This window comes from Acartia tonsa, chromosome 4, assembly GCF_053477335.1.
Source record: "Acartia tonsa isolate MP-2025a chromosome 4, ASM5347733v1, whole genome shotgun sequence".
Taxonomy (NCBI): domain Eukaryota; kingdom Metazoa; phylum Arthropoda; class Copepoda; order Calanoida; family Acartiidae; genus Acartia; species Acartia tonsa.
Window position 1 is genome coordinate 16,769,714 of NC_137263.1, and position 14,150 is coordinate 16,783,863.

General features: G+C 30.9%; 1 protein-coding gene across 2 annotated transcripts in view; it reads left to right on the top strand.

Moving 5' to 3' along the window:
* The first annotated feature begins 514 nt into the window (after positions 1 to 514).
* LOC145316288 (immunoglobulin domain-containing protein oig-4-like) overlaps positions 515 to 14,150 on the top strand; it is a 29,585-nt gene continuing 15,949 nt past the window's right edge. For both annotated transcript variants that reach the window (XM_080156716.1, XM_080156717.1), the window contains exons 1-2: positions 515 to 536; positions 1,014 to 1,109. In XM_080156716.1, the coding sequence (XP_080012842.1) occupies positions 523 to 536; positions 1,014 to 1,109 (110 nt within the window). In that variant the 5' untranslated portion in view covers positions 515 to 522. The remainder of the gene's footprint in view (positions 537 to 1,013; positions 1,110 to 14,150) is intronic.

The window sequence follows — 14,150 nt, forward strand, 5'->3', positions numbered from 1 at the left end:
GAAATTGTCGTAATTTAGGTTGGTAACATGGACATCGATTATTGGACAGTTCGATCATCCAGCAGGAAGAGGGGGATGGGTCTAAGAAGATAGTGGAGGAGATCTTTATTTTAGCCATATGCAATTTTTACAGTACATGATAATTTGCTGTATGATCCAAGTAATAATAAACCCATTGGCAAAAAGTATGGAGAATGAATAGAATTTTTTTTCGCAGTCCACAGTGGAATGAATACAGGATACAGAGTAGGGTTTCGCGGGTAGCCCCGGTCTAGGAACTTGTTTTTTTGGTCCTAACTTGTTAGCCCCAAGGGGCGAAGGCATTAGCTAACAAAATTTGTATAAATTTTACTGTCTGAAATCCAATGTTAAGAATGACTTTTCAACACGTCTGAGAACCGGTTCTAATCCAGCGGATATTAATCGGTTTCAAAGCCATACTGGATATAAATTTATCAAATTTTTAATATGATTTCCCAATAGTAAAGTGCTATGATTTATCATTTTCAGATAAAAATAAAAATGATTAAAAAGAGGTAAGATATATAATTTTCAGAAGCTTAGTTCACAAAAATAAGACAAGTGAAAGTAAACAAATAACATTGTAAAAAGGCTTGATTGTTCCATTTTTGATGTATTATTGGAGAAAAATTATAATTTTCACACTTTCCTAAACAATGGAAAATCACAGAGAGAGGTGGGACAATGAGCAGTTTATTACACAACACAAAAGTTTTTTATAACGTTTTCTTATTCATTGTCTTAACAATTTTGGGAAATTTAAATGCATTTTTATTGAATGATTAATTAAGTTGAGTGTCTAAACGTTTCAACTAATAATTGTAATCTACAGAAGAGGGAATTTTGTGTATCATCATAGGGGTGTACATCCATTTATTGGCCATTGTTTTATCCTCTTATAACCCTGATGGATTATATTTCAAAGGGACAATTTTGAAAGTAGTAATCGTAGATTGGTTAAAACGTTTAAACACTGAAAAATTATGTTCTAGGCTTGTGTTTACAATTGTGATGATTGAAATTGTTTTGTGTCATGGTTATTCTTCAAATAGTTATAATAACTGGTGGAGACATACTGCTAGAAAACCGTAAGTTTCATCAAATAGATATAATAACTGGTGGAGACCTATTGCTAGAAAACCGTAAGTTTCATCCAATAGTTATAATACGTTGTGGAGACATACAGCCAGAAAACCGTAAGTTTTATCAATTAGATATAATAACTATGTCTTAACCATGAAACTTTGGTTAAGTGTGACTTCCGAATTTGCGGGAAGTTCTAGAGATCTTAGTTTGACGGACAAAAACCCCCAATACCAGGAACCATCAAGTTTCAAAGCAGTTCAAAATTCCAGTTTTTATAACCACGTAATATTATTTGCTTTTTAAAAATCTTTTTTTTTTACGGTTAAGAATCTTTGGGTACTTTGGCTTTAAAGGAAAATTATTTGGTTTAATAGATCATTGTTAAATGCAAAAATAAAGGCACATAAAAATTTACTAAAACATAATAATTGAATCATAATAAAGGTTCATGTTTAGCTGGCTAAAGCCTTTTCAACTTAATAAATCCGTCCTATACGCCATTCAATTTAAATAAAATTAACAAATTCTACCTGAAGTTCTTATGGTTTAAAGCCCCTGGTATACTAGGGTTGTTCACGCACTATGAGACCAATGATAGGCCCAACTTTATTCTCCGAAATCTTCATCCACTCACATATCATTCAAAAGTAAAGAACGTGGACTCATCAAAACATAAACAACATTCCATGCCGCGTCTCTTTAGGAAAGGAAAGTCAAACAAAGACGACATTTGCGCTGAATTTGAATTGTGAATAAGGGAATTAATTTCGATCTTGATAAACACAAAGCTTCCTTGAAAAGAGGTTAAGACAAACTAGTGGAGACATACTGCTAGAAAACCGTAAGTTTTATCAAATAGATAAAATAACTGGCGGAGACCTATTGCTAGAAAACCGTAAGTTTCATCAAATAGATAAAATAACTAGTGGAGACATACTGCTAGAAAACCGTAAGTTTTATCAATTAGATATAATAACTAGTGGAGACATACTGCTAGAAAACCGTAAGTTTTATTAAATAAATATAATAACTAGTGGAGACATACAGCTAGAAAACCGTAATTTTCATCAAATAGTTATAATATCTGGTGGAGACATACTGCTAGAAAACCGTAATTTTTATTAAATAGTTATAATAACTGGTGGAGACATACTGCTAGAAAACCGTAAGTTTCATCAAATAGATATAATAACTGGTGGAGACATACTGCCAGAAAACCGCAAGTTTTATCAAATAGTAATAATAACTGGTGGAGACTTACTGCTAGAAAACCGTAAGTTTCATTAAATAGATATAATAACTAGTGGAGACATACTGCTAGAAAACCGTAAGTTTTATTAAATAGTTATAATAACTGGTGGAGACATACTGCCAGAAAACCGCAAGTTTTATCAAATAGTAATAATAACTGGTGGAGACATACTGCTAGAAAACCGTAAGTTTATCAAATAGATATAATAACTAGTGGAGACATACTGCTAGAAAACCGTAAGTTTATCAAATAGTTATAATAACTGGTGGAGACATACTGCTAGAAAACCGTAAGTTTTATCAAATAGATATAATAACTGGTGGAGACATACTGCCAGAAAACTGTTAGTTTCATTAAATAGATATAATAACTGGTGGAGACATACTGCTATAAAACCGTAAGTTTCATCAAATAGATATAATAACTATTGGAGATATAGCGCTAGAAAATTGTAACTTTATCAAATTGTTATAATAACTGGTGGAGACATACTGCTAGGAAACCGTAAGTTTCATTAAATAGATATAATAACTAGTGGAGATATAGCGCTAGAAAACTGTAAGTTTATCAAATTGTTATAATAACTGGTGGAGACATACTGCTAGAAAACTGTAAGTTTCACCAAATAGTTATAATAACTGGTGGAGACATACTGCTAGAAAACCGTAAGTTTTATAATATTTAATAGATATAATAACTGGTGGAGACATACTGCTAGAAAACCGTAAGTTTATCAAATAGTTATAATAACTGGTGGAGACATACTGCTAGAAAACTGTAAGTTTCATCAAATAGTTATAATAACTGGTGGAGACATACTGCTAGAAAACTGTAAGTTTCATCAAATAGTTATAATAACTGGTGGAGACATACTGCTAGAAAACCGTAAGTTTATCAAATAGATATAATAACTGGTGGAGACATACTGCTAGAAAACCGTAAGTTTCATCAAATAGTTATAATAACTGGTGGAAACATACTGCTAGAAATCCGTAAGTTTCACCAAATAGTAATAATAACTGGTGGAGACATACTGCTAGAAAACCGTAAGTTTTATCAAATTATTATAATAACTAGTGGAGACATACTGCTAGAAAACCGTAAGTTTTATTAAATAGTTATAATAACTGGTGGAGACATATTGCTAGGAAACCGTAAGTTTCATCAAATAGTAATAATAACTAGTGGAGACATACTGCTAGAAAACTGTAAGTTTTGTCAAATAGTAATAATAACTAGTGGAGACATACTGATAGAAAACCGTAAGTTTTATCAAATAGATATAATAACTGATGGAGACATACTGCTAGAAAACCGTAAGTTTTATCAAATAGATATAATAACTGGTGGAGACATACTGCTAGAAAACTGTAAGTTTTGTCAAATAGTAATAATAACTAGTGGAGACATACTGCTAGAAAACCGTAAGTTTCATCAAATAGTAATAATAACTAGTGGAGACATACTTCTAAAAAACCTTCACCCCCCCCCCTTCAAAAAAAAGCTTGGACATCATTGTTTAACATGATAAATCTAAAAATAAGATGAATGAAAAAAGGCAACATGTTTATGTAGAAGTACAAACCTCCTGTTAACTATTTTAGACCTGCTACGTATTCAATACTGTACCTACCTGTTATAGGAATCTTGCAAAGTTTGAAATCAATAGGATAATTCTAATCTGCCTGTATTAATGGAAAGATCTTTCCGCTACGGACAGACGGGCTGATCCTAATTATAGAACAGCCTGCCACGTTTTAAATTAATTTAGATAAAACATACGTTAGTCAAATGAGATTAGACAAGTTATTCAAAATTCTCTTTCAAGTTTTTCAGTTCTGGCTGTCACGTGAATTTTCAATGGATGTAGGAAATACGTGGATATATTGACAGGGGAAAATTTGTCATCAATTTAGCTTGCTAATATGGTCTTTATTCATTGGTCAGTTCCAGTAAGAAGGAAGGGAATGTGGTTCAGAGGAATCGTTATTTTAGCCAACTGAAAGTATTACTTTATCAGAGTACATAAAAATCTGGTGCAACATCCAAGTAATAATATATCGCTTGAATTCTAGACTTGACAAGGACAAGTATGTGACTAAGAAGGACAGTAAAAACAAGAATAGTCATTTTTCTCACCTTATTGCGGACAGAATTCCATAGATATTGAAATCAAAAATTATATTAAAACCAGTTTTGTTACCTCCGAGGGGCCAAAGGGTCAGTCTAACAAAACTGGTAAAATACACAGACAGACAGCAGACACAGACCCTGTTATTTTTATATGTGAATATTATGTCTTCATATCCTATTAGTACCTATAGATTAGCTTCTCTTCTATAAAGTTTTGTAGATTAGATATTGAATATTGTGTCTACACATCCTACTAGTATTTATAGAGTAGGTTCTCTTCTATAAAGTTTTGTAGATTAGATATTGAATATTGTGTCTACACATCCTACTAGTATTTATAGAGTACATATCCTACTAGTATCTATAGAGTAGCTTCTCTTCTATAAAGTTTTGTAGATTAGATATTGAATATTGTGTCTACATATTCTACTAGTATTTATAGAGTAGGTTCTCTTCTATAAAGTTTTGTAGATTAGATATTGAATATTGTGTCTACACATCCTACTAGTATCTATAGAGTAGCTTCTCTTCTATAAAGTTTTGTAGATTAGATATTGAATATTGTGTCTACATATTCTACTAGTATTTATAGAGTAGGTTCTCTTCTATAAAGTAAAGTTTTGTAGATTAGATATTGAATATTATGTCTACACATCCTACTAGTATCTATAGAGTAGCTTCTCTTCTATAAAGTTTTGTAGATTAGATATTGAATATTGTGTCTACACATCCTACTAGTTTCTATAGAGTAGCTTCTCTTCTATAAAGTTTAGTAGATTAGATATTGAATATTATGTCTACACATCCTAATAGTATCTATAGAGTAGCTTCTCTTCTATAAAGTTTTGTAGATTAGATATTGAATATTGTGTCTCTACATATCCTACTAGTATCTATAGAGTAGCTTCTCTTCTATAAAGTTTTGTAGATTAGATATTGAATATAGTGTCTACACATCCTACTAGTATCTATAGAGTAGCTACTCTTCTATAAAGTTTTGTAGATTAGATATTGAATATTGTGTCTACATATCCTATTAGTACCTATAGAGTAGCTTCTCTTCTATAAAGTTTTGTAGATTAGATATTGAATATTGTGTCTCTACATATCCTACTAGTATCTATAGAGTATCTTCTCTTCTATAAAGTTTTGTAGATTAGATATTGAATAGTGCGTCTACAAAACCTACTAGTATCTATAGAGTAGCTTCTCTTCTATAAAGTTTTGTAGATTATATATTGAATAGTGCGTCTACACAGATTATTTCAAAAAGGATTTATTATTACTTGGATGTTGCACCAGATTTTCATGTACTCTGAAAAAGTGATACTCGCAGTTGGCTAAAATAACGATTCTCCCCATCCACCCTCTCTACCCCAACCACTTCCTCCTGACCAATAAATGAGGTCCATATTAGCAAGATAAATTGACGACAAATTTTCCCCTATCATTATATCCTCGTATATCCAGTATCCAATATTTCGGACTGTTTCCATTTTAAACTAATTTAATTTTCTGTCTCTACTTTCTATTAAACAAGGAAAATCAAAGTTTTGCTTTTTTTCAAACTTCATATCCCTAGTAATCTCTGTCTCAGCAATTTACCTTTTTTTGTGCTTATATAAGCATTTTTGTCAGATTTAAGTAGGACGTGCTCACATCGGGAAAGTCCGCACTTTACAACAAAAGTGGCTTACTTAAATCGGACATGTCGGACTAACGAGCCATTTTCGTAGGTTAATTGCTTACTTGAAGAACTATTATTGCCCTATAAACCCCTAAAAAACCCCAAAAATAAGGGTGGCTGATAAGAATCAGCCAAATCGGACGCTTTTGCCGTAAATGTCTTACAGATTAAGATTTTAATCCGGATTATTTTTCCTCAAAATTTAATCCCTTCTCAGCCATTTAGGCTATATTTGTAGTTGTTTGCTTACTTATATCTTCCATTTTTGCTACAAAATCCTTACTTAAACAAGCCATTTTTGTTATAAATGTCCTACTTATATCTTCCATTTTTGCTACAAAATCCTTACTGAAACAAGCCATTTTTGTGATTAATGTCCTACTTATATCTTCCATTTTTGCTACAAAATCCTTACTTAAACAAGCCGTTTTTGGGGTTGATTGCTTACTTAAATCCTCCATTTTTGCTGCAAAACCCTTACTTAAATAAGCCATTTTTGGGGTTGATTACTTACTTAAATCATCTATTTTTGTTGCAAAATCCTTACTTAAATAAGCCATTTTTGGGGTTGATTGCTTACTTAAATCATCCATTTTTGCTACAAAATCCTTACTTAAATAAGCCATTTTTGGGGTTGATTACTTACTTAAATCATCTATTTTTGTTGCAAAATCCTTACTTAAATAAGCCATTTTTGGGGTTGATTGCTTACTTTAATCATCCAGTTTTGTTGCAAAACCCTTACTTAAATAAGCCATTTTTGGGGTTGATTACTTACTTAAATCATCCATTTTTGTTGCAAAATCCTTACCTAAATAAGCCATTTTTGGGGTTGATTGCTTACTTAAATCATCCATTTTTGCTACAAAATCCTTACTTAAATAAGGCATTTTTGGGGTTGAGTACTTACTTAAATCATCCATTTTTGTTGCAAAATCCTTACTTAATTAAGCCATTTTTGGAGTTGATTGCTTACTTAAATCATCCATTTTTGCTGCAAAACCCTTACTTAAATAAGCCATTTTTGGGGTTGATTACTTACTTAAATCATCCATTTTGGTTGAAAAATCCTTACTTAAATAAGCCATTTTTGGGGTTGATTGCTTACTTAAATAATCCATTTTTGCTACAAAATCCTTACTTAAATAAGGCATTTTTGGGGTTGAGTACTTACTTAAATCATCCAATTTTGTTGCAAAATCCTTACTTAATTAAGCCATTTTTGAGTTTGATTGCTTACTTAAATCATCCAGTTTTGTTGCAAAACCCTTACTTAAATAAGCCATTTTTGGGGTTGATTACTTACTTAAATCATCCATTTTGGTTGCAAAATCCTTACTTAAATAAGCCATTTTTGTGATTAACTTCCTACTTATATCTTCCATTTTTGTTACAAAATCCTTACTTAAACAAGCCATTTTTGTGATTAAATTCCTACTTATATCTTCCATTTTGGCTACAAAATTCTTACTCAAACAAGCCATTTTTGTGATTAATCTCCCACTTATATATTCCATTTTTATTACAAAATTCTTACTTAAACAAGCTATTTTTGAGATTAATTTCTTACTTAAATCTTCCATTTTTGCTACAAAATCCTTACTTAAACAAGCCATTTTTTGTGATTTATTTCCTACTTTCATGATGAAAATTGGCAAAATTGAACCTATAATTAATGTAAAAAAAAAAACTTTATAAGTCAAATTATATTAAACTACATGATATTATACAGTATTACAATACATTCAAAAATTTTATATTCTTTTCATGTTTAAAAAATGACTGATGAAAGTTTGTTTTAAATTTATACAAATTAGATGTTTAAATCAAATTCACTAGTTTTCTGCATAAATCAATCTTCTGTTTCTGATTTAAAGTTGTGTTATAAAGTTCCAGCAAAACCACTCTAACCACAGACTGAGACAATCTGTCTTTGAAGTGATTCTAATGTACTCTAATGATATTTTGATTGATTTATCAACTCTGTTCTCCAATGAAGTAAACTCCTGAGAAAAAATTACTAAAAATAAGATATATTTAATATTGATATGAAATACACAAAACTACTCTTTCTAACATATGTTTCTTTAATATTTACAATAAATATTCATGAATTATTATTAACATTTAGAATAAATAAATAATAGTAAAATATCTAATATAGTATTTGTCATTTGGGATTAGACTTTTATTCAAAAAAAAATTTAAAGCTATTATATATAAAAACAAGCAATGAAGTGCACTGATGTCTAAGGAGGGAGGGATGTACAGGTATGATAACCCCCACCCCCAATGAAATTTGGCATTTAGGAACTAAGACATCATTGTGGAGCTTCTATGTAATACAGCATGACACACAAAAAGTATTTTTTAGGGTTTACAGACCATATTACTTAGTGTATCAAAAAAAGTAGCATATGTTCTTGATCTCTTAATATTTCCACACAAGAAAAAAAATTTAGAAAGAGCCTAAATTTTGAAAAAGTACCTTAAGAAAAAGTAACTTACATAAGTTTTAAGTAAAAAGTTAAAATAAGTTTTAAGTTGAAAGCATTTTTTTTGAGTTTTGTAAGGTTAATGATATTTTCATGATCCTAACTTTATTAACAAAAAAGATATCAACAAAATAAAATTTCATCAAAATGAGTTTTGATTTTCAAAAGCATAATATATCAGAGATCTTAAGAGATATGTCAAAAAGGGGGCCAAATAAATGTTGGAATTCATCCTTTATTATACACATTGTGGTGAAAAAATTAAGTTTTTAAAGTTAAAAGCATTTTTCTATTATTGGGATTATTTATACCCACAAATTTTAGTTCCAAGGTTAAAAGTTTTAAGAATAAAACAGATTTACAACTTAAAAATGTAAGAATCGATCTAGCACCCCAAACAATTGGCAAAACTTAATGAAACTTGGTGAATATATGAAGATTATTACCATAATTATCCCTAAAAATTTCAGCTCTGTATCTTTTGTAGGAGTTGAAAAAATCATGTTTCACCCTTTCTGTCTCTGACAGATGGACAGATGGATGGACAGACAGATAGACATTTCATATAATAGAGTAGCTTCACTACTAATTATAGAATAGCTTTGCTACTAAAAATAAGCTCAGAACTCATATTTATAGTTTTAGAGGGGGTCTTTTGCTCCACTAGCCTCTAGAAAGTAAGTCCCGAAATGAAATCTGTAATGGTTAATTAATTAAGTTATGTTAAAAAAGTTTTCTTTAAAAAAATCAGATTGATATCTTTAAAAATAAGCTCAGAACTTACATTTTTAGTGTTTTGGGGGATCTTTTGTTCCACTAGCCCCTAGAAGAAAAGTCCCAAAATTCAATTTTTACAGTTTTACAGGTGGATCCGATCAAATAAATGAGCTTACAAGCTATAAAAACAAGCCCAACAATCCAGGGCAAAATTTGGTACTGAATTATAAATATTATTGTAGCATTTGCTCCATAACAAAAACGCACACACAGAAAAACTTTAGGGTACCTATATTTTTGGGTAACCCAATGCTAAGAAATGATAAGGGAGTAATAAAAATAAATTATTTGTGTAAGAACCAATTATATTCAGAAAGTTTTTAAAAAACAGAGGGGGAGAGGAATGAGGATACTTTGTTAAAAAGTTTAATGTTGCTGCCCTACTTATGGATATACTTATCCTTGTTTTAAATTAGTATAGTATAATGTTGTTGTTTTACATATGTATATAACTGTCCTTGTTAACATTAGAAGGAATAATGTTGCGTTACTTACAGATTGGGGGGGGGGAGTCATATTGCCCCCCCCCTCTAGTTATTTCAATGTCATTTTTTTTGTAGGTAAGATAGAGAGTTGTGACTTCATGACTATTTAAGTTTTGTAATTATACGTCGGCAAGAGTTGATCTGGTCTGTGTCGGTCCTGGCGTCCGGTCAAAGTCGGTTATGTGGCACCAAATTTAGAAAAAATTTTAAATAAATCTTAATTTCTACATTATTACTTTTGTGTATAAGGAAAACCTAAAATTTTTTTGGTGAATACTTAGATATCAATGACCTTCTGAGAAAAGTGGTGTTATGACCGCTCTTGACCGACTTTATGACCGTTTTTTGTCCGGCTTTTACTACAGACATATATCATGAATATCGTGGCTTATATTACAGCTAGAGACCTGTAAATTTTTTTGGTAAATCCTTGAGCAAAAAAAAACAGATAAAAATAAAAGCGGCTAAGGAGCAGTCTGACCGCTATGACTAGAAAAAGTAATTTTCTCTAAAAATACACATGAACCACCAGAAAAAAATTTATGTCTCTAACTGTAAAAGGAGCCGAGATAGAGGGGGAGGGTCAATATGCACCCCCCCCCCCCCAATCTATTAAGGTGGGAATTGGGGCCCGATCTGTAAGGGTTAAATTTAGATTATCATAATGTTGCTGACAAACTTGTGGATATAAATGCACTTGTTAAAATCAGTAATTTTCCACAAAAATGGCACAATGAAGTAAGCAATTTACTTTTTTTCATGCTTACTCCACGAGGAGAGATTACTAGGGACAGCATAATATAATTTTGCCGCGCTATTTATGAATATACTTCAACATTACTTAAACATCACTATTGTATAATATTGCTGCTCTACTTATATTTATACTTGTCAATGTTAAATTCAGTATAGTAAAATAATGCTGTTCTTCTTATGAACATTCTTGTCCTTATACCAGTATTACCTCTAGGGGCTCGGTGACACTTTGGGTAAAAGTCCTCTCCACCCCACCTTGAACCTACTCTGTGTCTAAATTGCAATGTAACGCGCTCAATCGCCCAAGGGTATTAAGTAAGGTAACACCAAATAGATAGCCAAATCTTTAATTGCACGAATTTTGTCTAGAGGTCCTAGAGGCATGGTAATGAGTTTTAAACTGTTTTAAACCAAGACATTCCCCATACTCAAACTATTAATGTCACAAACCTCCCTCCTTGTTTGCTCAAACAAATGCATCTTAAAAACGTGTTAAGAAATAAAGCCAAACATTAACCCATTTACTAATTTAAAACAAGGAAATTTAAATAACAAAATGATTTGCTCATAAAAAAATTTAAAAGGGTGGGGTCAAAATAGGATGTTGTCAAAACAAGGATGACAACATCCATAAAAGCGAAGCTCTGAAAAGGTGTGATAAATGAACATTAACACTTTTAGAGTGTCAGAACTAAATAATCAGAATATAAATGTTTAAAAGATGAAACAAAATTTTGAGTAAATTTGTTGAAAAACTGCTTAGATGCAGAATAATGTATAAGGACATACTTTCATTTTTATAGATGCTACGCTTACAAAATTATACTTTGTTGTCCTAGGAATCAGTATTTCAAAAATCAGATCAATCAAAAAATTATATAACACAAAAATTAGCTGTTTAGAATTGACGTACGGACATTCAGGTAACAATTATAGAGTTCCTACGATTTCTGAAGTCTACCTATCTACCACAAGAATCCCCATACAAATTTTGAAATTAATAGAAAAATTCTGACGTGCCTATTTTAATTCAATTTAATGCATAATTTTAATTAACACTCAAAATATTCTTAAAAGTATATGTTCGTCTGTCTGTCCGTCAGTTTGTCTGTCTGTCCATCTGTTAACGTCTGTATGTCTGTCAATACCTTTTTGTTAATTTAGGCATGTTACAGTTGTTCTTTAAATTTCAAAGGTTTTAGGATTTAGTGCTCAACAAGGTATCCTGAGTGAAAGTTACAATTTTAATACATCCCCAATGATGATAATAGTTATTTATTGCATCGTATCATAGACAGCATTTCGTGGATAGTAAATTTAAAAGATTAATTACGGTTTTGTTAACCCTGAGGGGCCGAAGTCCTTGGCTTACAAATCTGGTATTGATGTTGTGTTTTTTTTTCATTTTAATATTCATATAAAATTGTCTAGTATGGCTTTGAACCGGTTCTAATCCTGCGGATATAAATAGGTTTCAAAGCCATACTGAAAATAAAATAACCCCTATTGTAGATTAAAATCATTGATTGGGCAATATTTGTCTGGAACCAACCAATCAAAATTAAATAAAAGTACCCAAAGTTTTTATGCTAAATATAGGCGAGGATGGTAATAAAACTTTGGGTACCTTTGAAAATATAGTTAATGTACCCTCCCTCCTTGGGTAAAAATGTAATTTACTGCTCAATGATCCCTACATCCCTGGGTATGGTGTGTCTACAAAAAGGCAGTGTTCAAACTTTTACACCAATTATTTTAATCTATAAAAGTGGTCCCGTTTTATAATTGTAATTGTGCATATTGTAAACAGTTATCGCGCAAGTAAATTTCTGTTTTTCTACAATATAATATTTTTTTTTCATTTTGACTCAAAACCTATCAAATCAAGAGGGAAAACTTAGATTCGTAGCCACACTAAAATAGTTATTTATAGCATCATATTACATACACTAAACAGCATTCCGTGGATTTTAAAATGTATAATTGTAAGAGTAAAAATAATTTAAGAATAATGCGTTGAAAACTTCATTTTATTTGCTCAAAGATGTGCCTCAAATTAAAACGTTTCAAGAAAAATGCCACCCCCCTTCTCCTTATACAACCTATCCTAACCTGACCCAAAATTGAAGGTTTCAGTGCTCATCAAGGTACTTCGAGTGAAAGCGCCAATATTTTGTTTTAGAGCATTGCAGTTATGGATTTATATTTCTTGTTTTTACTTTAAATTAAATTTTCGTTTTAACTAGGAATCTTAAAGACTAAGACAATGGACGATATTTTGATGAAAATTCCCTTTTTACAAACAAGTTTTAAAACTTAACTAATCAAAATTCAATAATCTATCATTATTATCTTTAGTGTTCAAACTGTAAATTACACTGCTCCACAATGTTGTGTTTGATGGCTCAAAAACTTTGGGTAATTTGAACCAATAATTTTAATAATTGTTTTTGGATGTATAAAAAAATTATTATTATCCATCGCCTGTTCTCTTATGATCGTGATTGGATAGTGTTAAAATTTATAATTTTATTAAATTTGGATTGGTTAATTAATTTACTTGCAATGTGCAAACGTTTCATTCAATAAAATTACAATTTATGAGGGGTAGTTTAACATCCTTGAAGATATATATTAATTTATCATTCATTGTCTTATCCCTTTAGATCCCTGAATTCATAAACAGTTGACCACGAGAAAAAAAACCGATTATTTAATGTTATATATTTAGTTCCAATAACATTTCTCTATACGCGGAAATCTGACTATTAATATGTTTTGATAAATAACTATTACATAAATTATTGTTTCAGAGATCAACAATATACTCTGAGAAAAACACCAGTATTTTTTTAGCATTGCTTTCATGGATTCTACATTACCAAAGTCTTAAAATATTGTTTTCTTATTCGTTAACTTAACAACTTTGGGGACTTTTAAAATCTAATAAAAGTCCCCAAAGTTGTTAAGCCAGCGAATAAGAAAACGTTATCGTAAAACTTTGGGGACTAGTGTAATAAACATTGTACCTCTCTCTTTGCTAGTTCCCAAAGTTTTATAATAACGTTTTCTTATTTGTTGGTTTAACAACTTTGGGGACTTTTACTGAATTTTGATTGGTTGGTTTAAACACAGCTATACTTAATAACCTAACCATTCAAAATCTAATAAAAGTCCCCAAAGTTATTAAGCCAGCGAATATGAAAACGTTATCTTAAAACTTTGGGGACTAGTGTAATACACAGTCCCCTCATTCTCTAATTCCCGAAGTTTTATAATAACGTTTTAATTTTTGATTGCTTAACAACTTTGGGGACTTACAGATGGGGTATTTTTAGGAATGTAAATGAATCTATCGGCTATTGTCTTATCCCTTTAGATCCCTGGTGGCGATAAACTTAAATTAAAGTACCTAGAGGTTTTTGGCCAGCTAAGAAGGTAATTTGCAGTTCAGTGTT